Below are 26,343 nucleotides of genomic sequence, written 5' to 3'. Positions count from 1 at the left end.
CACTGACATCTAGCGGTGCTTTCCAGAAAGACAGGGACGTTTTAGGGGGTGGGGGGGTTTTCCTCTCGGACCTTTCTTTAATGAGGGCAAACTACTTCATGAATTGACAAAAAAAAATCCGGCTGATATTCATTAAAGAAGCGAAATTCTCCAGGCGAGTAAGCGAAACTTAAAAGACTACTAGTTATGTACAAACTAGCCTGTTTGTACATACGTTAATTGTTTGTAGGTTCGACTTCCATTGGGGTTTAAAGCCTATTGTTTTGAAATGTTTTCGAAGGCAATATAAATCCGGATTTTCAGCATTGTAAACCAATTAAAGGCAATTGTATTTCTTATATACTTTATTAGTTTTAGTGCTTCGTGTTAGCTAGGTTAGTTAGCCTCTCCCAGGAGGATCGTTGTGTCGTGGTTGCCCCTAGCAACGGAAAGATGCTTTGTGTCGCGGTCTCCGGAGAAGAGCAGTCTTTTGGCGTGTAGGAAGGAAAATAAGTATAAATAATATATATCTTCTAAGCCAGAATTACAGCTGTGCTTTGAAGTCTTAATGGACGAAGATGGGACACTTTTCGAGGAGCACGAAGAAGAAACATGTTCTAAATATGTTCTCAATTATACGTGCAAACCAAGGTATGTGAAATGCTCTTGAAATCACGACCTAGCTAATTAATGAGCTCATCAGTGTTTGAGTAAATATTTGTGTGTACGTGTTCTCCACAGTCCGGAGCTGATGATGTAAATAAAACTGTGAAGATGCCTGCAGCATCAGCAGCTCAAGGGATAACCCCTTATCCAGACAGGGGTAAGATGCAGGTTGCTGCAGGTTTACAAGTTGCATTCTTTGAGTATATATATATATATAATATACTGCATTTTAAATAGTCATATGTGCTATATTTCCCAGGTTTGGGATTAACTTTCCTACTGGGAACCGAGTATGAAAGAAGGAAGCAGAAACTTCAACAAGAGCTGCAACAGGACTTTCAACACTATGTTTCCAAGGTCTGATCTGAAAAATTGAATGCTTTTTAATGTCTTTCTTCAACTACTTAATGTCTATGCTGCATTATGCTGAATTATGTCCTTCATTTTCCTAAATCTTCTTCAGAAGAAGGATCTGAAAACTAGCGAGCATCATTCTCAACCCCAGGGTCTCTCTCTACCCATTTATGAGAAGATCTCAGAAAAGGTGTGTGCGCTTCTCAGTGTAACACAGCAGGAACTCCCCACGACATGAACTGTTGAATGCACAGTGCTTTGTGTTTCATGGCAACTGCTTTTGTTTACAAGTACTAGTATTGCACTTATTAAGAGCGTAAGAAGCTATTTCGGGAGTGATTCAGTGGCCTAATGGAAAAAGTGACATCCTCCCTAGCTAGGAAATGGGCAGCTGATTCACACATGGGTTAAGTGAGTCTCACTTGGATGGTATGGAATTTATTTAGAGTGTGAGTCTGCATTTAACCATAAGCACCATGAGTATTAAATATAATGGTTAGTGGTTGAAATTCAAGCGGTAGAGTCAGAAAGGTGTAAGCTGTTTTGGATAAAGCTGTGTATTTTGTTTAATTATATTGTAAACAATACATATGTGAAGGTTTTTCGAAATCATAGATCTTCCACCTTTTTATGATGTTGATAATATCTTGTATTGTATTTCACATTTAGGTGCCTTTTATCCCCTGGCCAGGGACTACAGCTGGAAATTAGCTTAATTAGCTAAAGCTGCCCTATTTACAGGCACTTTGTACAGTTGATTAATAGCAACTGTCCACGGCACAATAAACTATTAAATAACCAAACTGGAAAAAATTATGACAGTCAAGGCTTTATTAGGCGTCTTCGAATGCAGCAGTGGAAAAATGTAACTGGAGCTCCAGCTGAGTGAAGCGCGTGTTTGCTTCAAAGACATGAATTTGTTTTCTCTTACAGGAAAAACTGAGAGAAGAGAGAAATAAAGAATACAACCTTTTCCTCCAAGAACAAGCACAAAACAGAAAGTTAAAGAGAGGAACAACCCCCGTCTCTTCAAAGGTAAGGAGACTGATATGTATTTGTAGCAAAGATAGATGCCATTTAGGTGAAAAAGCTTCAGTGATGCTTTAAAGATTAATCATAGTTATAACTGAAATAGTTGCACACAGCCATAAAGTAAAGCATTTATATTTCACCCTTATTTTCACTTTCAGGCTGGACAGACTCAAGCTTCAGATGCTGCGAACGTTTCTGCCCGAGGTTCTTACCTGCACCTGCACCTCAATGCCTACTCAAACATGCCCCCCTCACCTTCTAAGGCTCGCCCTGCGTCCAGGAGAGACGCGGCCACCGAGACTGAGGTAGTCGATAATGGAAAGAGCACAGGGACTTACGGTCTAGGCCATCGGCAGCGACGGCTGTGGCAAAGCAATAGACCGAAAGAACCCTATAGCTCTGAGGAGGAGTCACTCACAAACAAAGAGGAGGGCTTTGATTTCCAATACGGGAGAGGACAGGACAGATTCACTCAAGATCCTAAGTGCAAAGAGGAGAGAACAACTCAAGAGCACAGAGTGAACAGGTATAACATTTATTTGAAGCTTTTGATTTATTGCCCTGGAGGGGCAGATAGCTTCATCACATATAACAATAATAATATGATATGGTCAGAACAGCAATGACAGGACTTGAAAGTGAAAGTAAGAAAGATTCATTTCTATGTGTAGTTTTGGCTTTTATTTCCTTAAACTATCTTATGACTTAAATGATTTTACCCCATACACTTACTATAGTTCTAAGGTCATCTTAGCCCAGGAATGAGGGGTTAACAGTGCTCAACGGATAAATGGTCTCGCATCACTGAGATTTGTAATGCTGAACAAGTATAATAGCAACAGCATTCAGGATCAATAGAGGGCTGAGCCAGTACGAGGTAACTGTTAATTCCTGCCATACTCAGTTATTTCTCTTCAGCACTTCTTCCTGCATCCTGTCGCTTTTCATTGTTTACAGTCTATGCCATTACGATGAGCCACTGTCAGTAAACTGTTAACGTATGGCGTGATGGTGATGGAGATTGAGTCTTGGCCCAGCTCCAGGCCAGCAATTGCTCACCCCGGCTCAATCGGAGGAGCTGCATTGATCGGAGCATGAGGCTTCGCTTCCTTTCTCTGAGTTATAGAGCGGAGAGATCTCTAGGAAATTGAGTGGCGGTGCATGACGTAAAATGGTAGCTGGGAGTGGCTCAGATGGGAAGTGACTGCGGTGCTGTTACCCTTATATGCTGCTAGTAAATGGATGAGTCTTGGAGTGTCTCGTTGTCTTTGTGTGTCACTACTAAATTATTTGCAAATGTGCGGCAGCATGAGGCCAGCGTCAAGATCTGCACATGGTATCAACAAGGACGAGTCTGAGTTTGCTACCGGACTCACGATTGGTAAAATAGTCATTTCTTATTGCAGAGAGCTTCAGTTGTATGTGAGAGCACTTGCATGTTTATGAGTCTTCGATGTGATGCAGGGGCAGCAGAAGACCACAGTGTCTCACAGATGAGGAAGGAACGGTATAAGCAGGAGTTGTTGCAACAGATTGCTGAAAAGCAGAGAAACAAGATGATGTGAGTGCACATCAGTGGCACTGGAGTTATTTCAACTTGTTGTGAGGAAAAAGATGCAAAAGATGGGATGATTTTTACTTTTGCCTTTTTTTTTTTTAACAGGGAGAAGACACTTGAGCCGAGAGTTGCTGCCACTGGAGCCAAAGACCCTGAGAAAGAGGTAGGAGACTAAAATATCTGTTTCAAAATTTAACCATAATACAGACAGGCATATGCATGTGCTGGAAATGAACTGTATCAGTATTATTGATGATTATTTATTATTTAATCTTATGCATCTCTTCCAGCCGGACCGAATAAAGCAGTTTGGGGCTGTTCCCAGGCAGTATTACCCCTCGAGGCCAGATACCTCTCGTAAGTCTGGACTCGACCTGGAGGCCACGGAGAAGAATCCAAATCCAAGGCCCAAATACGACAAACGCCCTGACAGCACAGAGCAGACAGCCAGACCAAAGAACTCCCAGGTGGACCACCGGGAAGCTCTCAATCAGCTGCCAGGGAACGCCGTACCTGGGTCTGGCAAGGGAGTAGCACAAGGCGTCTCCTCTTTTGACTATTTCAGCGAGGACTACCACAGGGCCTTCTCAAGAACGCTAGGAGGGGTGGCCATGCCAAGGTACATCCCAGTTGTAGTCACGTGATTTGAGTTAACAGCTCTGCAGTAACTACACAGTGGTTTATTTGATTTTGTTTTTCAGGGTTGCTGGTGCTGCTCCTCCCGTACCTCCCGTTGTACCCAATACTTACAAGACTCCACATGATGCAGCTTATTACTACTATGGAGCCAGGGACCCATTAGATCCTAATCTTCCTCACAATCAGAGTATAGTATTGCAACTATTACATTCAAAATGCTCATTTTAAAGAGATGTTTTTTCATTTTGCTAAAATCTTTTATATTTACTACACAGAAATATATAGAAGTAGAGAGCGTAAATAAAAAAAAATCTAAATATCTAAGAGTTTAGAGCATCCTGAGAGCATGTCATGTCCAAATTATAGAACTAAACGTGGAGAACTTCTCCCTCCTCCCGTATACTTGGATTGCAGTATCTTGCAGTTTATCCTTAAATGGGAATATTCACATTACCTGAAATCAACTCCTAGTCCAATCTGTAGATTAACGTAATTTTTTATTGTGGGTTTCATCATCGCATCAATGACTTGGCAAATCAAGTCATTCTTACTTTTTATTTTGGTTATTTTGGTTTATTCTTCTGACAAATTTATAACCTAATTTGTGTTAACAAAATGTTGGATTATGGAAGGAACACTTGAGTATCTTGTATTTTTCTCCCTTAGCTGCTCTGCCTGGAGAGCTTCAACAATCTGGGATTCCTTCTCAAAGGCCACCTCTCAGATCCAGCAGCCGAACTGAGTTAGTGTCCATCCCAAAACGTTTCAAAATGTGTAATTTGTCCTGTAAATTTACTTGCAACGAGTAGCTTCTTTTACTTGTGGTGGCAGGCTGTGAGATATGTTTCTCTGCCAGAAGAGGGCCCTCACAGCAAACTATGTATGACTGTTATTCTACCTCCTGTACATTTCTGCCTCTTTCGCCCGCTTCTAGAACAGCTCATCAGCACAGAGCATCTCCCGTAGCTTTTGACGAGCTTTACGAAGAGAGGTCCAAGCAGAGGAGACGGAGTGTATTGAGCTACCAAGAAGCACTCAGACAGCAGGTACGTTATTAGACATCCAAAGCAAACCTCTCGCTACGTGCCAACTTCAAAAGTGCAAAGTGAAATCAATCGGGAACATCCTTCCTATTGCCCAGATCAAAGAAAGAGAGGAGTCTAAAAGAAGAGAGAAAGAGGAGAAGGAGAGATATGATGCTAAGATAGAGGCTGAGATGATGGCGTACAACCCTTGGGGCAAAAGTGGAGGAGGTGCTCCGATTAAAGACCAAAAAGGCAACCTTGTTAGTAAGTAGAGTTTTTAGTTTAAACGAGGTTACTGCTAAACTTGTGATGCTTTCGAGATGCTGTGGAGTAATACGCCAAGAGTTATGGAGTTAATCATGCTTCCACATCCTCAGATAACCTGTATAAAATGCACAGGATCAATGAAGAGACGTATAGGAATCCCAGGTCCAGTCCTGGAGCTGAAACCGTGCCCCCCCTCTCCCATCGACTGTCAGGTAGTGTCTCAAATTAGTGGCAAACTGGGCCCTCGTATGTGGTGTATTTTATAGACCACTTTCCGTCTTTTGCCCCTTTTTGTCTTTGCAGATTTCAAAGATCAGTCGTCTCCATCGCAGCTCCACCGACAGGACAGCTACAAGGAAGCCCTGAAACGACAGGTGGGTGATAAAACGTGTGACAAAACGCTGCTCTTGTTGGTCGCAACCACTTTTTTCAGCGCGTTACACATTAGTAAACTAACCTTACCTTCACATTTCGAACAGATAGAGGAAAACAAGCGAAAACAGGAAGAGGAGAGGGAACGCTTTAGGATCGAGGAGGAGAAAGAGGAGAAGAGGCTGGCGAATCAGAGAGCTCGGATACAGGAGGAATATGAGCGTGAGCAAAGGAAACAAAAGAAGGCTGAGGTGAGGGGGTTCATCTCGTCGATTAAGAGGAGGAAGAGAGCCTCTTCACACCGTAGTGCCCATTCAGAACATCTTTTATTTCTGCTCTACAGCATAGGACACAAAACCAAAGTTGGATTCTTGAACCTAAAACACGTCCCCGGGAGGAGGAAAAGGACGAAAATGAGAGGGTACCTCAGAGTGTCAGGGCAGCAGTGGAGAAAAGGTCAATGAATCACGAGGTACAGTGATCCTGAAAAAAAAACATGTGTACTTGTGGTTTTATTGAACACCACTGTTGCAAAATATCTACGCTAATTGTTTTGCAGAGGGAGCCATCGCCTCCCATCCCTGCCTTGCAAAGGAAGCCAACAAATCTCATGCCATCCAGGTGTTCATCTGTTGTGAGCCAAGTCTCTCCCAGGACTGTGAGTCAATTTAAAATGTTTAGAATTAAGGCCGTTCGGTTAAATCTAATATAAAAAACTTTTTCACAATTTTCACAGGAGCGTTCTGTGTCAGCCCCGCACCAAACAGTCACCGCAAGAATGCCCCAACTACAGGGTAAGATTGTTCTAAGTTACATCTCTGTGAGTTATATCTGCCTCCCTTCACAACTCCTTCTTTCTTCAGATGGTCAAGAAGACGTCATCAGGGAGCTGTCAGCCCTGCGGAGGTATCTGAGGAAAGAGCAGAAACAACTGGAGGTCCAGTTAGGCCAGGCAGGACCACAAGAGGCTCACTACACTCCCCCCAACAGGTAAGTAAGGACCAGTCTGCGGCCAGAGGTTTAACATGCCCAGAATTAATGGGATTTGGCCTAGACCTAGTCATTTAGAGAAACTATTAAATGTCCATTTCCACTCGATTCACCTCCAGGTGTGTTAATGTGAAAACCACAATAAGAATTCTCTCTTGTTAAATCCCAAATTGCATTTTCTGTTCTTATCTAAGTGGGCTCTAAACTAATGAAAATGACCCAGGTCATAATCTCGATTTGTTTTCAGAGACTCATTAATGCAATGGAACAACGATATGATCGCCATAGGAAATTTTTATTTTAATTAGTCAGCTGCAGTGTGGGGATTCGGTACCTTAGCATCCTTTCTTTGATTACAAGCTGCGAACAATAGCAAAGCAAACACAGACCAGGTGTTGTTACTTGAAAGCAGCACTGAATTCATTCCTCTTTTAACTCAGTGTAGGACAGTGTAGCAGTTGGGTGTCACAGTCGCTGTGCACACCTGGAAAGCATCTGGCTTTAGTGACCCACTGGCACATTTTCACAGCGGCATCTGGGCGTTATTCGAGGTAATTGCTCTGTTTAAAAACGGGGTTTGTCCTTTTTCTCACACAGAAGACGACCCAGAGCAGATGCATTTGAATCGGTGCATGAGGAATCCGTCCAGAGTCCTCTCCCAGCGGTTAATAAGCAAAACGTCAGGGAGTTCAACCAGCTCAAATACAGAGGTAATGAAAGACACCACATTGCAGAGTCCTCTCCTCAGTGACCCATTTCGAGGCAGTCGTTCAGGATCGTCTTGGTCACGGTGTTGATGCAAGGATGGGAGATCTTAAACCATCTGGGTGATGTCCAACGGTTTAGGCTTTCCAGAGGCCTTATCGGTCGTCTGTCTCTCTCTAGCCGTACTGAAATTTTAATCTCATGAGGTCATGGGAGGCGTCCATCAGTGACAGGCTGAGAATGTAATGCAAGCGACCAAGGAAATGGCTTTGGACGAGTTCCCAGACTGATTTAATGCTGCAGCCTGAAACACCCACATAGCTGTAGGTTGTAAAGCCAAACAAAACCAGAAGAAAGGTTAGTCTGCGCTGAAATGGGCAAATCCTTTGCCTTAACTCTACATAAGCATCAAAAATCTAAAGAATGCATCAGATGCATTGTCTCTAGTCAAACCATGATAGGATGCAGAAGGATGGAGGCTGTGAACGTGCTGACTCACTGCCAAGCTTCACAGCCAGAACCTGGCTTTGCTCTCTGTCTATTATTGTGCTATCAAGTGAAGAAAGCCACACGATTACAACAGTGTCGCAGATACAACACCTCACGACATAAAACATTGTTTGTCAGACACAGCCTCTCGTGAGGAGGTCCAAGCCATGTACCCCGACCCTCCCACTGACGCACAAAGTCTGGACATCCAACAGCAGGCGCTTCTACGAGAACAGCAGCGCAAACACAGGCTCCTGAACAGACCGGTCGACCACGGTCAGTGAGCAGCCACACACCAGTTTCTCCTCAAGCTGCCGTGCTCTTTAACCCCTTGTTCTGTCTTCTTCTTCTTTCAGATGTTTTGAACTATTATTACCCTGTAAGTGGTGACAACATTATCACATTTTTTGTTCTGACAGACTAGATAAAGCAGGTTAGACGTCTCATTCTTCTTAATCGTGTTTGTGTCTCCTCTCAGAGGACGAAACCTGGCTCCTTCGCCCACAGAGACTCTTCCACACTTCCATCTGAGACCGTTTTTCTCGGTAAGTCTGGCTCAACGTTCGGTCTGTTTGTGAAGACTTCATCTGTTCCTCTTTTCTTTTCCTCTTTGTGTTTACGTAATCAGGAGCGCGGGATTTTTTTTTTTTACCTTCAAGGCGCCAGGCGTTTTCCATAAAGGTGACACGGTTTAGGAGGTCCGCTATGTGCACCCCTAACAATACCACAGTCCGCGTTGCCAGGCCGGTTTAGCTCTTTATCTCGGCGCCAGTCGAAGTCATGTGTGTGTGTGTGTCCACAGCAGCTGCAGGGTGGTGATAGCACAGTGCCAGATACTGGGAATAGGGGCATTGTTAAGGAGCCTGATGCAGAAAAGAAGGCTCATATGTGTTTCTGCATCTTCTGAATGGACTCTCCCTCCCACATGTGTTAACTCATTTCCATCAGCGAGGCCGTTACTGTGGAATAATCCCTGGGTTTTGTCAGATGTGTACAGTGGTGATGCATGTGAAGAGCACCGGGGGAGGACGGCCACACGGAGGAGACGCAACTGTGACACACGGGGACCATCGGTAAATTAATTCCCTGCTCGCTACAGATTTAAACGATCTCTGTCACTTAAGTTCTCATTCTCTTTGTATTTTTCATAGGAGGCGGCTGACTCTGTGGATCAGAGGGAACCTGACCCTCCTCTGGATAACCAGTCTCTGCAGGGGGCCAGTAGTCTGAGTGCAACATCTAAAACCAGGGCTCACAACCAGCCCCACTACGCAACACGAGATTCTTTCTTTGATGATCCAAGCAGCAGATCAGGTGAGAAGAAATAATCCACACGCTGATAAAACAAAGGTATAGCCCATAGGTCTTCAACAGGGGGGTTTCGTGACCCCTGGAGGGTCCGCGGAGGTACTGTGGGGAGGGGGTTACATTTTTAAAAATTTTCCCCCATGAATTCATTTTTTTTTTAAATACACATTAACACGAATCAAACATATTTTAGTTCAGCTCTTCTCTCCATCAGCGCAGCCACACTAGACCTGTCAATCTCAGCTTCCTGTACACAGTAGGCCCCGCCCCTATTGCTGCTGAGCCAATCACATAGTACATGATGAGAGGTTCCCCGCAATTGGTGTGTGTGTGCGTATATATATGTTTATGTCAGGTTTACAGCAGTTACATGGCCACCCTACTGTTGCACATTTGAAATATTAAAAAAAAAATGAATATTTGAACCTGTATATTATATGAATAGCTTATTAGTGAATGCAAATTTATAAATAGCTCTAGGCCGAGTTTAATACAGAACCCGTATAGTAGGTAGGGGTCCCTACTTAATCTCTCCATCAGTTTGAGGGACCTTGGCCTGAAAAACATTGCAGACCTCTGGTATAACCAGTCTGACATGTGACAAATCACTAAAAGACTGTTTTGTACTATTAAGTCCTCATGTTTCACTGGTGAATTAAATCACATAAAAGGGCGTGCAACTGTATATTTAAAGAATTTATGCAATGTGTGGTTCATTATCTTAATGTGACGTCTTTAAGACGAGACAGATGTTGATTACAGTTTTAAAAAAAAAAAACTGTAATCACACATGAAACTAAAATATGCCAGATTTTAAGCATAATTAAAATCTGTTCTGCCTAAAGACACGTGTGGCCGGGGCATAACATTGATAAGCTGTCCCCGTCCTCTCCAGAAGGACTGTCTGGTGACGAATTGGATGCCTCGTCTCTGCGCTCCGCCCTGGGGAGGCCGGTCTCCGTGGATACCGTTGCCACGGAGCCCTGGCTGCGGCCCGGGACGCCACGCGCCGTAATACACGGTAGAGAGAAGCCAAACAGCAGGATGGACGCTCCCCCCTGGATGACGCACCGCATCACATAGCACCCACTAGCTGTTCTCCAAGGGTGTGGTTTATACACTGTTGTTTGTGTAGATGCAGGTAAAGTGCAAAAAAAAAAAAAAAAAAAGTAACTACATAAATAACTGCTTGGTTAAACCAGCTCCGACTTTCTCTTTGCCATAAAGAATTAATTGACTACATTAAAAATCTGTGAGGTGCACTGCATTTATGTGAGTGTAAATTTATATAATGTTAATGTAGTTATAGACTGGGGAGATTTTTTTCTTTTAATATAATAAAAGCACTTTTATAATAAAAGATAGCAGCTAGCAGCTACTGTAAGTCAGTGATTCAGCATTTCAAATCATCCAAGTTCAAAAACTTTATTGACCTAGAACCTGATTAGAATGCCAGATGATGTATTGTACAGAAAGTTGTACATAATCTTTTGCAACATAGAAAACTTTACATTGCTGCATCATATACATTTTGTTTTCTACATCCATGAGCAGGAATGCATCCCATTCATACTTAAAGCACAGCTAACATTTGTCATTTTCTCTATACATGTCCACTTTCCCCAAAAAAAATCAAAGAAAAAACCGAAAACATTAAATATATTATTAACTTTTGATTTTGTACACAAGTGAAAACTAAACTCACATGAAATCAAAAAAGAAAAAGAAGAAAAAAAAAACAGACTAGTGACTCTAAAGCAGCTAGCATCGGTTTGCTCTCTCGTCTTCCAGTTCCAGAAGCCCAGTTATCGCCTACCTCCGTTAAAAACCTAACAACATATAAAATGGAATAATTTAACCCTTCACGTTCCGCGGCGCTGTTTTAATTACAAATCGTACTGCGTGGGGACAATCTGCGGGAGGATGGTACGGTCCAATAAATTATCACAAAAGTAAAATCTCCAGTGCATTCAAAAAAGAGATCAAGTGCAGCAAATCCAGAGAAGGAAAAAAAAAAAAAAAACAATAAAGAAAAATAAATGAAATCTAGTGTTATAAGATTATATTACATAGCGGCAGATCTGTACAACTAGTTTCATCCAAGAGGCTATCAATACTAATGTTAGCCATCTGCGGCGCAGACAGAAAGAGCATTACTATCAGTGTGTGACCAGTGTCACATTTCATAGTTGCTGAATGTCTTTTTGCATGTTGCTGGATCCATTCATTCATTACTTTTTTCTTTTTTTTTTAAATATACAGTAAGAAGCACACATTTTTTTTTTTTTTTGTTTTGAAACCTACTCCTTCTGAGGAGATCAGAGATATGGGAAACTGTCAGTTGTTTATCAGTAGTTTTATCCAGTAGAGGCATCGCTACACCTTGGTACGAGACGTTACTGTTTTTTTATCGTGATCGCTAGTTCTCCGCCTGGGCTGTAGTTGTGTCGGTGTTTGTGTGTCGACGGGGGGGTTAAGGGTGCGGGTGGGTGATAACAGACAGGCCGATCGATGAATCAGCCATTTAAGTCGAGTGTTTGGCTTAAAACACAAAGGGAGAAAGGAAGGAAGGAAGGAAGGATCCTGAGGCGGCACAGAGTCACAGCACAGTCCGGTCGCGGTGCACCATCACTGGGCCTCCTCGCCGGCCTCCTCCCCGACCTCCGTGTCCGTCTCCGGCTCGGCGCGCGCCGGCTGAGGCTCCGGCTCAGGCTCGGGCTCGGGCAGCTGCGCGATGTGGAACACGAGGCCGATGCGCAGGTAGAACTTTCGTAGAACGGCTCGGAGCTCTGGGATCAGGTCGAACTGCATGATCTCACACAGGAGGGGGTAGTACCTGGAGGCGTGAGCCTTGAACTAAAAGTGGAGGCAGAGAGACAGACGGAATATGATGAAGACTAAGAGATACATGTGTTTGTAACAAACGGTTAAATTCAATCATTGCTGGAGCTCAAAAACTGTATCAAAGAAGTGGACGTAGCTACTGGGATCGGTTTGTGGACCTCTATTGTGAAGTCTTTTGGCTTTTTGTAGCCACTACACACGTCCATTCAATGGATAGTTTTGAAATAAATGTGATCCTAATTCGTACACATTGTTTCTGCAGGTATGAACAAGTGAAATTTAAGACTTTTTAAAACCTTTTTAAGGCTATTATGGGTTAAATTTAAGACCTACACAAAGTAGGAAAGTCAGAGACCGAGAAAGTTTAGTCTCAAGTGAGGACACACCTGCCGTGGACGGTACTAACGAGGAGCAGGAACGTAACAGGTAGGGATGGATACTCTCAACCACAAAAAGCACCGGTGCTGACGCAAACAGTAGCAACCAGACCGAAATACAACATTGATTTCGGTGCTTCATTTTTAATTAGAGAGCAAAATGCCTAAAGCCAAACAGCCAAAAAAAGCCAAAAAAAAAAAAAAAGTTTGGCTGTACTTCACCTCAAAAGATGCAGACGGGGGAACTTACAACAAATGCTTGATGAGATATTGTGCAAGAGAGGCAGCATCATTTTTTATTTATTTTGAAAAAAACAAAAACAAATCTTTGACAGCCCCACGTCATGTTTTTACTATGATAAATATGAGTTTGTTCTGAATTATATTTTACACTGGATAATTTATTTCTTACTGCATATTAAGCAGTAAAGATTTTAGACTTACAACGCTAAATATGCTCGTATTTAAGACGTTTCAGACCTTACATTGGGATTATCAAAGTTTAGACTCTTTACCAAAGTATAACTGACATCAGGCCACGTCAAAGGAGCAATTAAGATCGTTAACCTATTAGGAAAATGTTACCTCTGTAGTAAGAAGTAAAGTAATTTAGAGCATTTAAACACTAGGATACTTCTGAGCTCCCTCTAAGACTCAGGGGTTGATATTCAGGCTGAACTCACCCTTTCATCGCTGATCTTTAGCACCTTGGTGAGGAACAGCAGCAGCAGGTTGGTCCAGGCTTCTCTGTGGCTCTCTGAGTTCAGAGCCAAGAAGTACGCGACGGCCTCGCTGCACACGCTAAAGAAAAGCAAAACATTTCAGAGAGAGACGATTAAACGGAGAAAAACCTGGAAAACGATAAAAGCCAACGATATAAAACTGTTGGACGAACCAACATCTGCGTCTCCGCCTCACTTGTCGCATGAGAAATGACCGGGCTGAGGACGATGAAGCTGGTGTTTGCTCGGTGGCTGCTAATTAAAGCCACTGACCGGGAAAAACAATTAAGAGATTTTTTCGAAACAGTTTGAGCTCAAGGACGACTCTGACCCCGTATCCCCCCTCTGACCATCAGCTCCATCTGTTAACCACATTCAGCCTCCTTCCTCCTCCTCTTCCTCCTTCCCCTCACACATACAGTCCCCTCCAGCCCGTGTGTCCTCCTGAATCCGTTGTATACGCTGCACTAATGAAACCCTCATGTGTGTTGCACAGCCTCTGGTAAACAAGGACGTGCTTGTGTGTAATTTAGGAAGCTCCCAGAAATTTAACTGCTTCTGGATGCACCTTCCTTCACCTTCATCCATTCACATCTTCTCTGAACTCATGAATCCAGCCAGAAGAGATGATCCTGCTTCGTGTGGATAACGTCATTAATATTAGCGGTGCTGACTGAGCTCGCGTTGACCGGCCCTCCTCAACTCAGAGAACACACCGTGTACTCACGCACACCGAGACCAGGGGTCAAAATAACTAATAGCTCTCAGTCGATGCTAATGTCGTACAGATGTATTGGCAGACGCGTCACTGATCTGGTGCCAGCTGATTCGACACAAATTAAACTGTAAAAGGAGCTTTTCAAAGGTCTGGATCGGTTTCAATAACTGTCCTCGGGACTCTCTGCATTATTAAAATCATTCACTTGTTCTTTTGGGAGACGGAACTTTTGAAATCATAAACAGAGGCCCGTGCGCACATTTAATTAAATTACTGAACCATTTTTACTCAAGCAGAGTTTCCACAGAAATGTAAGAGAGATCTTTTACATTTAGATGTGTCCTACGGGAGGAATAAGCGGCCATGCGTTCAGAACAGAGATTGACTGATATATCGGGCCGATATTTGCATTTTTTAAAATTTTTTTTTTACTCGTATTAGTATCGACTGATACGCAGGTGCATTCGCCGATATGTAAAAAAAAAATACATATATATAGATTTGTTTTAATGTTTTTTTAAATGGATACCCTCTTTGTGCACTACCTCTTTTTACCTGTTTATTTTTTTTTTGTACGCACAAGAGCGTTAAATATCCTTTGAGTCTTTGAATAAATGTTTAGGTTTGTGGTTAAAGTGAGACTTGTAACATTGTGACATTTTTGTCATCTAAACTGAGGGAGAAAAAGCAGTCGGTCGATATCTAGTTCACAAAACAAACAAGAAAATAAAACAAAGCTAAATAATATAAAAAATAATATGTGAACGCATGTCCGCTTAGGGCTTTCTTAGGACACATCATGTACAAATAAATCTATTGTTTCATCCGTCACTAAAAGTGTGCCATAAAATTGTTGTTGATGTGGGATTGTGAAGACATGATAACAGCCTCATTAGTGGGATGTAAATGAGAACAACAATAAATATTAGAAAGCTACACTCTGCTTTTTTTTTTCCCATTACAGTTTGTCGCAAAATAAAAGTGTTATTTCTGAAATTTCGATGAAGTACACTTCCATTGAAGTGCGATAAACTTTTATATCGATACGTCTGGAAAAACCACCTCATGAGAGTGTAAAGATGTTTTAGCTTTAGATATTTGAGAGGTTTATCCAAATGTAGGACCTTTTTTTTAATTGCGATATTTAGGTTTTGCACATTTCTAGCTGTAATGGAAACGCAGCATGAGTTGAGCTTGTGTTTCTTACTTGAGCAGTCGTCTCTGGACCTCCTCCCAGGCGTCCTGGCGGCTCTCGTCCATGTACATGCGAAACAGGATGCGCAGCCCACACGCCAGGCTGCTGGTCTCCTGCTTCAACAGGTTGGGCTTCGACTTTCCTTTAAAACCTCAAACACACACACACGAGCAGACACGTAAAGCAGAAATAAAGAAAACTCTGGCCGCATTGAGAAAAACCAAAACCGAAGCACGGCGAGAGTGGTTTCTCTTCCTACCTGCTTTCCACAGTAAGGTCCTCTGCTCGTTGTTGGAGTTGAAAGCCTTGGCGAAGCGGTGAGACTCCAGCAGACAGTCCAGCAGCTTAAACAGCTGCTCCGAGGTCAGGTAGCGATACATGCCCTGGTCCTGGGTCTCCACCGGGACATCTGCTGCAGTCACGACGTCCCGCTACGAGGAGACAAACAAATACATGTATGATACTCACTTAAATATATGTGTATTGTGACCTACTTCCTGTTTAGGCTGGCTGCTAGGATCATTGCTAAATACTAGGGCAGGAAGTCATTCTCTCCTCCCTGGGGGGTGGCTGTTATATATTTGCATGATATTGTGGTTTTGGCTACAATTTCATCAATAGAGGGTATGCATGTCACGTCACAGCAAACTCTGTCTCCAAGTCTCCATGGTTACGGCCACTGAGCGGCAAAAAGTGACAGTCAAGCATGGGGATTAGCAGCATTAGCTTGAATCATCGGCTTTAATTGCATCTAAATTGTAAAACTAAATTTAAAGAAAAAGGCGAAGAGCTGTTGTGAAATTGACTGAACCAAAAGATTTGAAAAGCAGTCAGAGATATATAATTAAAGATATCTCCGACTGCCAAAGAAAAGAGAAACAACTGGAATCTAGACACAGAAACCCGGTGTTGTGGTTCACGTTTACTTCTCAGTAAAGCTCTGAGCATCTTTTATTTAAGTACATTTATTATAACTGACAATAACTAAAACTGAGGCTAATCCATTTTTCCAACTCTAGTACAAAGTTGTTGAGAGCTGTTTTATATAAAGCACCAAAAGGTCATATTTTAGTATTTATTAGCGTTGAAATCAGGTCCATATAAATATCAGGAGAACTGATTTCGGACCACATGTCCATGTTTGTGGACCATTCGTTATTTGGTTCAAATATTATCTTTTTTTTATTTAAAACAGTAGGGTGGCAGATAGATAGATAATAAATACTAAAATATGTTGAATTCATGTTATGTGCATTTAAAGAATTTAAATTTGTGGGCAGAAATGAAAAAATATTAAAAAAATTTGCGACGAACCTGCAGTACCCCCGCAAACCCACTAGGAGTCGTGGACCCCCTCTTGAAAACCTATCCTCTATAAATAAGATTTTTACTTTAAAGAGACATACCCCCCTGTCCCTCCAACATGTAACATTAAAAACACAAATAACTGGTAACCAGTGTAATCAGTTTATCGTATCAGCTGTTTTGTACCTGAGCAGCAGCGAAGTTCTCTGCATCTTCCTTCTTACTGGTGGCGGGAAAAAACACGATGTTGTCGATGGTCTGGATCAGCTCCAGCTGCACCACGCACTTGATGAGCAAAGCGGTGAATAAGCGCTGCTCCAGGACCTCTGCGGAAACAAACGGCGTAAACGGTCATCAGAGAGACAGAAACGCTGAGCGGCCGGCGCGTTCACACGGGTTGAAGAGTCGGGTTTACTTGTAGGGGTCCTGCTCCTGGAGCCGTCCTCCAGCGCGCCCGAGGCCGAGCTGTACTGACTCTGACGACGGTTCTCCAGAGCCGACCTGTCGGCACTGCTGACGGAGTGCTGGTCATCGGATCGGGACTGAATGTCCACAGACTTCTGGGAAACCGAGTCCTGAGATCAAAGGAGAATAAAAAAGAAAGTTATTCATTCGTAACGTAATTTGGTAAATACAGTTGTTTTGAAATCTTCAATTGAAATGAGTTTTCTTTACCAGCTGTTTGTCCGCCAGGCTCTGCGTTGTCATGTGTTCTCCCTCCATACCTGCTGGTCTCCACGTCAACAGCCTTAGAAAACAGGAGAAATGATTATTCAATAATCACCTGAATTAAGAGAGACAAATGACTTCCATCCACGACGCAACAATATCACCTGAGATAAACAAGGTTTTCATTTAAGTCTCTTCATTATTTTTGACCTATAAATATAAATGTGTTCCGCTCCGATGTGTGTGCCGAAGGACCAGGTTACAAGATGAATGTGCTGGGAGTTAATTGTGGAAACGACAACCAGAGATAATTTTATTTCATTTTATCTGCCACTTTCATTTAGCAGCTAATAGGATTTATCCCTTCGAGTCCTCATTTGTATATAAATCAGGCTTTGCCTTTAACCTCCTGAGGCCTGAGCTTTTGCTTGGTGTGCATTTTTAATTTCTCCAAGGTATTAGTAGGATTTAAGAAGTATAAATATACGTCCTCGTATATGGACACGGGGATTATTTCACTGCATGTTACAATAAAGTCACCAATGATTAACAAAATATAAAAACGTTTAATACCTGAACAAAGGCAGAATTGCAAACAATGAAATCCCAATATCCTCAAACTTGCTAATTAGTTTGTTCTTTTTATTTGCCTTTATTTAACCGAGTCGATCTCACTGAGACACAAAGACCTGTTTTCCGAGGGAAACCTGGCCAAGATAAACAAACAGGACCAAGACTCGGAATCTACTTGAAAGCGAGAATGAAATGTAGCTGCTCCAAGGTCTTTTCATGCAAGTTTTCAAAGATCCGAGGGTGATTATGAGGATAACAGAGCTGCCGCAAACCTAAAACCTAACGTCCCCATATGAGGACGCAGGGTGTCAAGAGGTTAAAGAGGACACGGCTTTTGATAATGAGAGGAGCGGCTTACGAGTGGGGGATCGTGGTCTTGAAGATGTCCAGCATGCAGTTACACGTCTTGTCCCAGGTCTCTGGAGAGAACTTCTCTCCGTTCAAGATGACCACGTTCTCCAGACAGTTGGTGCCTGAACGGGCAAGCTGCTCATTATCTTTAGAGATGAAGAAGAAGACGAAGAGGATGAGGAGGGAGAGGAAAAAAAAAATAGATGAAATGCATCAATATGTGCATTCTGCTGAGACTCCTTCTCGTCTCTTCTTCTATAAACAGACCTGAAACACTAAAACAGTTACTGTATTGATCACTAAACTTCTTTTACACTCTGGATAAATCATTACCACATCTAAAAAGAGCCGTGCACCGACCTTGCTGCACACACCAGTACAGCTGAGCCAGGATGTCGTCCAACAGGACGCCGCTGAGGGACTCGAAGTACTGGGTGAAGACGTCACAGATGGCGTAAAGTGCATGGTTGCAGGTCGTGGTCATCCACTCTGCTTTCTGTCGGGGGGAAAGCAATATGTCGACATGAAAACCAAAAACCACAGGCTTGACATTTGAAGACGCATTTGAAGCAGCTGATGAAAGACTCGTCTTCTACCTCAGTCTGTTGCTCAGGCAACTTCATGTTGTCAAAGATCCTGAAGACGATTCTGAAAAGGTCTTGCCACCAGTGCTTTTCAAAGGTGTGCCCGTAGGTCTTCATCACCTCGAACATCACCGTCAGGCCCCTGGGAAAAACACACACAAACACACACACACACACACAATGCCACAGGTGTTGAGGTGTATTTTACAGCAGCAAAGGGTTCAAGTTTATTCTGAAAATCTAGTTTTAAAGAACAAATCTAAAAAAACGAAATGATGTTGGAGCCTATGGTTCATTAACGAAAGTTGTGCAATGTTTATTTATTTAACTGCTAGATTAAGATCCTGCTAATGTGACCGATTCAAAGTCCGGCCCGTTTTATCGAGGCTGCAGCAGGAAGTAGAGGATGTGGTTAGGGAGGTTTCCCAGAATGCATTTATGTAGATTTCACCAGATCAAAGTTGGTGCACTTTCAGAATAAAAGTGTTCGTAGAGTCAGAGGGTTTTCTGTTAGTGTCACTTCCTACATAAAAAGGCCTAAAAAAAAATGTTTTGACAGGAGATCTGTTTGAAATATTTCAGGGAGTAATGGAAGGAGAGGAATCAGCTGAAGAGCTGAAGGCGACAACATGCACACGTCAACTTCTCAGAGAGGTAAACACCTCTGCGGTGTGTGCATAAAACCAGATCAGAACGGAGAGATGAAATAAACAAGATAGTCTGTTTTGAAAAACTTATTTACAGGATAAATCAAAGTGTAGATTCTTTTTTTTTTCTTTGAAAATATGAATATGGAAATGGTATGAATGGGTTTGGGTCAGGGTTCCTACACTTCACTAAAACGAGACCTTGTAAACATTCAACATGCAGCAAGACTTTACAGAACCTGTTCCGGCATTTGAATAATCTGAAACATGACGTCATTCACGTTTAAAATTCATCCTTTTATTGCCTTAAACGATTCCCGCCCACCAAGCTGCGACCACCTACCTGGTCCTGACATCCAATTTGCACCTGTTGATGATGCAGGAGAGCTCGAAGAGGATGGGGAACCAACCTCGCACCCACACGCGGTCCTCGGGCGCTACATTCATGTCATCACTGGTGTAATCTTTGAACGCCTGCCAGAGAAACAACAGCCACCATCAACGCTCGGCCGTATCTGCCTCGGGTGAGAGTTCGCCCTCCTACGCATCCAGTACACGTTTATTTCTAATGCACGATGTACCTGCTTCTCACAGGCACTGTAAATGCTCTAGCTATGACGTTGAGGATTAGTATTATTATTTTAAACTTTAAGCACATTTTACACATCTGGATTTCATGCAACCTGGACCATGCAGGAAACTGAGAATCCTGAAGACTGACCTGCGGTCTCTCGGAGACGTATTTGGCGCAGTGTCGGATGAGGCGGATGGCTTCCATGCTGGTGTCCGGGAAAGAGGCGTTGCAGGCGAACTCCGACAGACACTTGACGGCGTCCTGGAAGGAGTCGATTGTGGCCGCAAAGTGCTTCTCAAATACATTCGCTGGGAGAGGAGCGATGAAAGGCGGCGGGGAGAAGAAGCGAGACGGCGGTGAGATCGTATTCGGTACCTGCCGGCCGTGGGAGGAGTTTACGAAGTAAAAGAGGACTTACTGACGATGTGGCCCGTGGTCTGGAAGGCCAGCTCCACGATGCTCTCATCCTGGTCGGAGGCGGCCAAGTGGAAGACGGAGAAGATGTTCTTCCATCCTGAACGGATGTTCGCCGCCTGGGAGTTAACCATCTGGGCTATGCAGCGCACCACCATGTCTCTAATGGTGGGGGATCTGAAAGAAGAAAAGGTGTGAGGAAAGAACAGATTCATATTTTTATTGATGTAAATTAGCTTTAAAAGCTCTGGAGCCGTTTTCAGTCAGTTGGCACTTTTTTTTTTTTTTTATGAATTAATTCTTTTCCACAGCAACTGTTGCCATAGTAAAGAATGCTCCTAATTGCTCAGTAGTTATGAATGAGAGAACAGCTCTGCCTCCATTTACCATAACACACACACACACACGTGAACACACACCAACACAAGAGGAAGGCAGCATGAGCAGACACACTCATGCTGCGGGGTTTACGTGGCCGTTTGCCATCGCCTCTCTGCTCAAGCTCTCAGCCTGTTCACCGTGTGTGGGTGGATTTATACTCACGCTGCTACTCCCGTTTCATATCAATGAAAAGCGCTGCAGTGAAACAGAGCTTGCCATTTTTTTTTTACGTGTTTTACACAATTCCAAAAGCAACATGTACAGGGGGGTGAGCCCCGTATATCGCCCGATTTAAGATTTGGATAAAACTAGGAAAAAAAATAATAATGAATTGACTGGGAGAGTAATGCAAAGAGACGGAAATAGGTCAGGTCTGAAATGTTGCTGCGTGGAAAAAAACAAATAATGTGCTCACTCACTGCTACAGGGAGGAAGAAGGAAACGAAGAAATATGAAGGAGTGGTAGAGGGAGAGAGCTGCTGCTGAGGTGACTGCAGGTATATGAGGAAAAAATCCAATACATCTGCTTCCTTACCTGTTCTTTTTCATGATATGCTCAAAAGGCCTCAGAAAGTCCTTCTGGAACCTGAAGTTCGCCAGCTCGCCTTTTTCCAAAAACTTCATGGACAGCTGCCTGAGGGAATCCACCGCGAAGATGGCCACGTCTTCGTTGGTGCTGCAGCCAACCTGGACAGACACGTCGCACTTATCATTATTATTTTTTATTTATTTGACTTCTAAGCCTCCTTTCTCCCTAAATTCCTAAATTCAGCGCGTCGAGAGCAGCTCTCCCAGAACAAACCGTGTGTTTTAGTTGAGCTCGGAACAGAAAAACCTGTCGGCAAACGCGGCGGAGAAACCGCTCACCCACCAGAAGGTAAACAAATACGCCTTAAAAAAACTTGGAGGAGTAGATTGTACACAGAACACACCCAGTCTGCAGCTGTTCAAGCACATTCACAAGTCCAGTGGCAACAATTTCAGTTTATTACTGAGTGAAATGAAACTGTAGATGTGTCAAACTCATTTTTAGGTCTCAGCCCAGTTTGATCTCAAGTAACGCAACAGCTTATTAATCCAAAAATAATGACAACTCCACATGTTTTCCCTTTGTTTTAGTGCATTATGAAAGTGTTTACATTTAAGGTGAGACACTACAGGTGAATAGGGTAAAATTAATTTTTTAACTAATAGATATCACCATGAAACTTCTCCAGTTGATTACTTACATAAATACAAATTATGTGAATTTATATTTAAATATGCAAATGAGGAGTTATCTACTTAAATATGCACTAATTTGCATGAGTTTCCAGAACAGAAATTTGAATAATGGCTAAAGTGTGGTTGAAAATTCTTGTTTCATTTTGTTAACATGTTAGATTTCCAGGTATTTACGGAGGGAATTTAGGATATCTGTTTTTATCACTCCATAAATCACAAAATACTGTCAACAGTACAAAAAATATTATTATTTATTTATTTTTTTTGCCATGTTTTTAGGAGTAAAATGTTCTATAAATCAGGCTCTGAATGATATATGAAAAATCCCCTCTGGAAATACCTGCAGAATGTAGATAGGAATAAATCTGGAAAGTTTGGTTTGTGTAAGTGCTACTGAAGTGGAGATTTCTGGCTAAAGAAAACGGCCTTTAAAGTTTTACATTACAAAATCATGTATATTTTTTATTGGAAACCACTCTGTACCAAAACCAAATCTACTCAAATCCTTCAAAACATATCATATAACCATATCAACATATATAATATCAGATTAAATTTTCAATAAGTTCATTCAAGTGTCAAACATGATGAATGATGATCCATTGCTGATCGTCTCCACCTTTGACAATTTACGGCCGGATGAACTCAGATGAGTCTAATTTCCCCTATCCTTCATTCATATGTTCATTGACTTTTCTTGCTCATTTGAGCTGTAATTTCCTTCTTAAAGAAGACTTCACTGTATTTTTAAATGTCCCTCGCAGATAAACACAGACTAGAGGCAGAATATCTGGTCACGTGATGCTTTTGAACCAATCACGTTGTCAGAAATCGACACCAACCAATCAGAGTGTGAAATTAGCTTCAGATCAGCCTTTCTACTTCCACGATTGGTTCCCAATACAAAGGATATGACCTTATTTGGACCTGACAGACTTCTGCAGGAGAAAAAGAGCTTCACAACAGCACCTTATAATATGCTGGGGTAGAGACGAGCATAGAAAGCTGACTTTAAGTGACTTTAGGAGTAAATTAGAGGTGCAACACAGACAAAGTGTAGTGAAATAAACACCTAAATATGAATTTTGACCATTTTTTTAAAAACTAGTTTGAAAGAAGAAATTTTAATTAAGCAAAACAGCAAAAAAAAAATTAATAAGCGACCTGCTGTGTCTCCCCTTTAGAAAAAGAAGTGCAATTTCTGTATAGTTCTTGGTTTCGGTTGTTGTATTATGTCCACAATTCTCACTAAAATTTGGTAAAACCTTGGAATAGCAGTTATTTTTACTGGTCCGCTTTTTTCCCGGGAGCTGCATGTTTGACACCTGTGCTGCAGAAGAATAAAATCAATCTCTGGAAGCACCGTGCTTCCTACGTGTCTTCTCACCAGCTCTGAAAAATTCACCCAGATCGCGGTCGACAAAACCTAGCATTTATTTTAAAAGCTACGCCGAACATCGCCCACCTTGTTGAAGTGGTCCCCGATAACCTCCCAGATCCTGGACCACTGCAGCCTGATGCGACCCATGTTGTAATAGGAGATCTCAACTATTTTCTGCAGGCTGAACATACGTGGGTGCGTGGGCGAGGCCAGCTCATCCATGGACACGGCGCACAGCCAGCGCACGAAATCAACTATCGAACGGACAGGAGATGACGGGAGATGAGCAAGAGAAAGGTGCTTTGTACAGGAAATCAAATCAAATGTAGCTTGAAGATGTCGAAGATGGATTAGACTCACCTATTGCGTTGCCATCCAGTCTGGTAGAACCTGTGAATATTCTAAAGCAGAAAAATCATTATTTTTATTTATATTTGAAGCTTTAGGGGCAGAAATAAGAGCTAATTAAGAGCTGATTTTAGTTCAGTACCTGTCCACGGCCACCACCACACTCTGAGAGCTGGTCTCTCCGATCGACTCTTGAATGCTGGCGATCTGCTTCCGGTCCACCGTCCCTCCGACTGCAGAGAATTCAGACATTGAAAGCACAAACCGCTCTTTGAAAAGAGATGCAGCTCAAGTAAAATGAAACATTGGATGTCCTCCCGCCGCTGACCTAGGCCCAGGTACTCGTCGTTGCTCTGCTCCTTCGTGCTTGTGATGAAGCCCTCCTTGCCCCGCACCGTCCCTGAGATGTAGCGCGCCTTGACCCCCGTACCGATCAGCTGAGCCAGCTCCAACTGACTAATGCACTTCATGATCTGAGAAAGGAAAGGAGGATAAATGCACCGATAAAACAAGATTTAACTGCTGTGCCGCTCTGCCTGGCAAAATCCCACTGCTAGCTGTGAATAACAATAATAATGTAAGGAGGCTGTTCTAAAAATATAAATATATATATGTGTACACATCCCACATGATTTTGAAGGCTGTTGAGGCTCACAGCTTGAATTAGGAGAGGTGATATAAAACAGAGGAGGAAACGCAGACCTCATGCCAGGAGTTGCCCAGGTAGTTGCCGTCCGTGTGGGCCACAGTGATGAGGGTCTTGATGGTGTCGATGTTCTTCTGCTTCATTTCCGCGATGCCGGAGCTGGCCGTCAGCAGAGTGAACCGCGCCAGCGCCTGCACGTACGCATCCCTCTCCAGCTGCCACGGAGACAAAGCAGTAAAGACAAAAAAAAGAGTCAGAACGCTGCCGGCTAATAGACGCAGCCAGACACCGATCCTCCGGTTCTTTCACCTGTATGGAGAAGATGCACGCTATCCTGATGGCACAGCGGATTCCTTCGAGACACAGCGAGGCCACCTCGGTGTCGTCGCAGTCCTGGAGGCCCACGCTGAAAGCAGCCAGGAAGGGCGTCCACGCCAGCTGAGGAACAAACGAGAAGACAGTCGGTTTGTGTGCAGATGTGGGGAGCAGAGTGTAGAGCAGGTGTACGTGTCGGCCGGCGTTACCTTGAACATGGGCCTCACGTGCTCCAGATGTGTGGCACTGGTGAAGGGAGCCTGGACGTGACTCACGGCCTCCATCAGGGCTTTGGCCGTCTTGGCCATCTGCTCCATCTCCACATTGTACAGCAGGCGCCTCTGCTTCTCACTGGCCACACCTGAACGAGAACCAACAACAGATGGGTTTGTACGGAACAGCCCGAACAAAAGCATCAAGCAAAAAACGTGGAAGATTTTCATTTAACCTTTTAAGACGTCCGCCTACGCATAAAAAAAAAAAAAAAAAAGCTTGCGGTATCTGAATTACAATAATGAACACTGGGAAGTTGCGCTTTTTGAGGAAAAGAGCTGTTATTACGGTAATGATGATGCACCGCTGCTGTTGGCTGCAGGTTGGGAAGAAAGGGAGGAATTTGTTGGTAAAAATTAAGTCAGTTAAACCCTTGAGGTGTCACGGAGGCCTTCCAGACAAAAGCACAACTTCCCAGTGTTCAGCCACATTTAGAATTTTGTCAGAAGCGCAAACCACTGGGAGTTACGGTAATTCCAATACAGCGCGCTTTAACGCATCGTTGTCGACCTGTTCGGTTTTAAAGGGTTAAAAGGAAGCTTAAAGGTCCCATATTATACATTTTTTCAACATGTATAATAATGCTTTGCTTGTACTTTTTGTGTTTGTAAGAGTTTGCGAGGAGAAAAACATTTAGAGGACAGGCTGATATATCTGGGGGAGTGATTATTTCCCCGCATGACGTCAAGAAAGGAAAAAGGCTAAAAGTGGAGCAAGCAAGTGAGGTTTTTTTCACTTCTAAGGCTTCATAAACAGGCTACGGGGGCACATATTACTGTTAAAAAAAACCTTTATAGAGTAAATTTTGCATAATGTGGGACCTTTAACCAGCGTGCCAGAAGCCATTAGAAGCTCTGACTCACCTTCTTTACTCCTTGGCCTTTAATAGCATTTGATCTGTTTTCATTTTTTCACCTCATCACCCTGGGTGTTAATAGTTTTTAATTTGTTGATGCACAGATGCTGATCTGTATTTTACACTTTTTATACGACACGTTGAATGTGAAGCACTTTGGTGCAAATGCTCTTTGCTTTTAAGATGCTACATAAATGAAATAAACTTGATTCGCGTAGAAGATTCGACGTCAACGGCTGTAGCCCTCATCCAAAACCATTACAGCAAAGAAGATTAACGGCTGAGGGTAATTTCTAAAAATCACACTCTTTATCGGAGCTTTGAAAAAACGCCACGGCAGCAGGACTCACTCTGCTTGTTGGATTTCATGGTGAGCTCCTTCGTCTCCTTCATAGCAATCTTCTTCCCCGCAATCTCGTCGTAGATGGCCGAGAGATACTCCTCCGGCAGGTCTTTGCTGTCGTTGATGCCCCGGTTCATCTTGATGTATTGCTCTTTTGTCATTTTATTCTTCACCTGCACGGATAACGACGTGGATAGTCAGAGGCTACGTCGAGACTGT

At 42.9% G+C, this 26,343-nt stretch overlaps 2 protein-coding genes across 6 annotated transcripts in view; one reads left to right on the top strand and one right to left on the bottom strand.

The window, feature by feature from the left end:
* Positions 1-63: 63 nt before the first annotated feature.
* Positions 64-10,963, top strand: LOC124995589 (centrosome and spindle pole-associated protein 1). Of its 4 annotated transcripts, none has more exons than XM_047568084.1 (28): positions 64-630; positions 721-802; positions 905-1,002; positions 1,112-1,189; positions 1,933-2,034; positions 2,190-2,557; positions 3,339-3,412; positions 3,496-3,592; positions 3,695-3,752; positions 3,880-4,208; positions 4,291-4,415; positions 4,895-4,970; positions 5,163-5,274; positions 5,370-5,517; positions 5,631-5,732; positions 5,824-5,894; positions 6,000-6,143; positions 6,236-6,364; positions 6,452-6,550; positions 6,629-6,686; positions 6,756-6,882; positions 7,480-7,592; positions 8,215-8,352; positions 8,433-8,455; positions 8,555-8,621; positions 9,064-9,149; positions 9,228-9,390; positions 10,280-10,963. In XM_047568084.1, exons 2-28 carry the CDS (start codon positions 754-756, stop codon positions 10,465-10,467), a joined length of 3,222 nt encoding a protein of 1,073 aa, XP_047424040.1. In that variant the 5' UTR covers positions 64-630; positions 721-753; the 3' UTR covers positions 10,468-10,963. The 4 variants fall into 4 exon arrangements, with proteins under 4 accessions (XP_047424040.1, XP_047424039.1, XP_047424037.1 ...); XM_047568083.1 differs by having other exon boundaries at positions 1,109-1,189; positions 10,283-10,963; XM_047568081.1 differs by having other exon boundaries at positions 1,109-1,189.
* The window catches only part of arfgef1 (ADP-ribosylation factor guanine nucleotide-exchange factor 1 (brefeldin A-inhibited)), a 61,758-nt gene continuing 46,208 nt past the window's right edge, over positions 10,794-26,343 (bottom strand). For both annotated transcript variants that reach the window (XM_047568079.1, XM_047568080.1), the window contains 22 exons: positions 26,132-26,297; positions 24,862-25,013; positions 24,647-24,775; positions 24,394-24,552; positions 24,020-24,164; positions 23,834-23,924; positions 23,704-23,744; positions 23,428-23,597; positions 21,274-21,425; positions 20,362-20,534; positions 20,091-20,251; positions 19,713-19,843; positions 18,735-18,864; positions 18,499-18,634; positions 18,146-18,284; positions 17,221-17,293; positions 16,961-17,120; positions 16,732-16,871; positions 15,500-15,671; positions 15,253-15,391; positions 13,289-13,406; positions 10,794-12,240 (listed from right to left, as the gene is read on the bottom strand). In XM_047568079.1, coding sequence (XP_047424035.1) covers positions 12,013-12,240; positions 13,289-13,406; positions 15,253-15,391; positions 15,500-15,671; positions 16,732-16,871; positions 16,961-17,120; positions 17,221-17,293; positions 18,146-18,284; positions 18,499-18,634; positions 18,735-18,864; positions 19,713-19,843; positions 20,091-20,251; positions 20,362-20,534; positions 21,274-21,425; positions 23,428-23,597; positions 23,704-23,744; positions 23,834-23,924; positions 24,020-24,164; positions 24,394-24,552; positions 24,647-24,775; positions 24,862-25,013; positions 26,132-26,297 — 3,105 coding nt within the window. In that variant the 3' untranslated portion in view covers positions 10,794-12,012. The remainder of the gene's footprint in view (positions 12,241-13,288; positions 13,407-15,252; positions 15,392-15,499; positions 15,672-16,731; positions 16,872-16,960; positions 17,121-17,220; positions 17,294-18,145; positions 18,285-18,498; positions 18,635-18,734; positions 18,865-19,712; positions 19,844-20,090; positions 20,252-20,361; positions 20,535-21,273; positions 21,426-23,427; positions 23,598-23,703; positions 23,745-23,833; positions 23,925-24,019; positions 24,165-24,393; positions 24,553-24,646; positions 24,776-24,861; positions 25,014-26,131; positions 26,298-26,343) is intronic.

This window comes from Mugil cephalus, chromosome 18, assembly GCF_022458985.1.
Source record: "Mugil cephalus isolate CIBA_MC_2020 chromosome 18, CIBA_Mcephalus_1.1, whole genome shotgun sequence".
Taxonomy (NCBI): Eukaryota; Metazoa; Chordata; class Actinopteri; order Mugiliformes; family Mugilidae; genus Mugil; species Mugil cephalus.
Note: the sequence above shows the minus strand (reverse complement) of the source record. Positions and strands in the feature narration are given on the sequence as shown.

Excerpts from the sequence above, each read along its gene's own strand:
- LOC124995589 (XM_047568081.1), top strand. The coding sequence starts at position 754 with ATGCCTGCAGCATCAGCAGCTCAAGGGATAACCCCTTATCCAGACAGG. Across the intron at positions 6,551-6,628 it reads GCCAAGTCTCTCCCAGGACT|GAGCGTTCTGTGTCAGCCCC; the intron begins GTGAGTCAATTT and ends CAATTTTCACAG. Across the intron at positions 8,622-9,063 it reads ATCTGAGACCGTTTTTCTCG|ATGTGTACAGTGGTGATGCA; the intron begins GTAAGTCTGGCT and ends GGGTTTTGTCAG.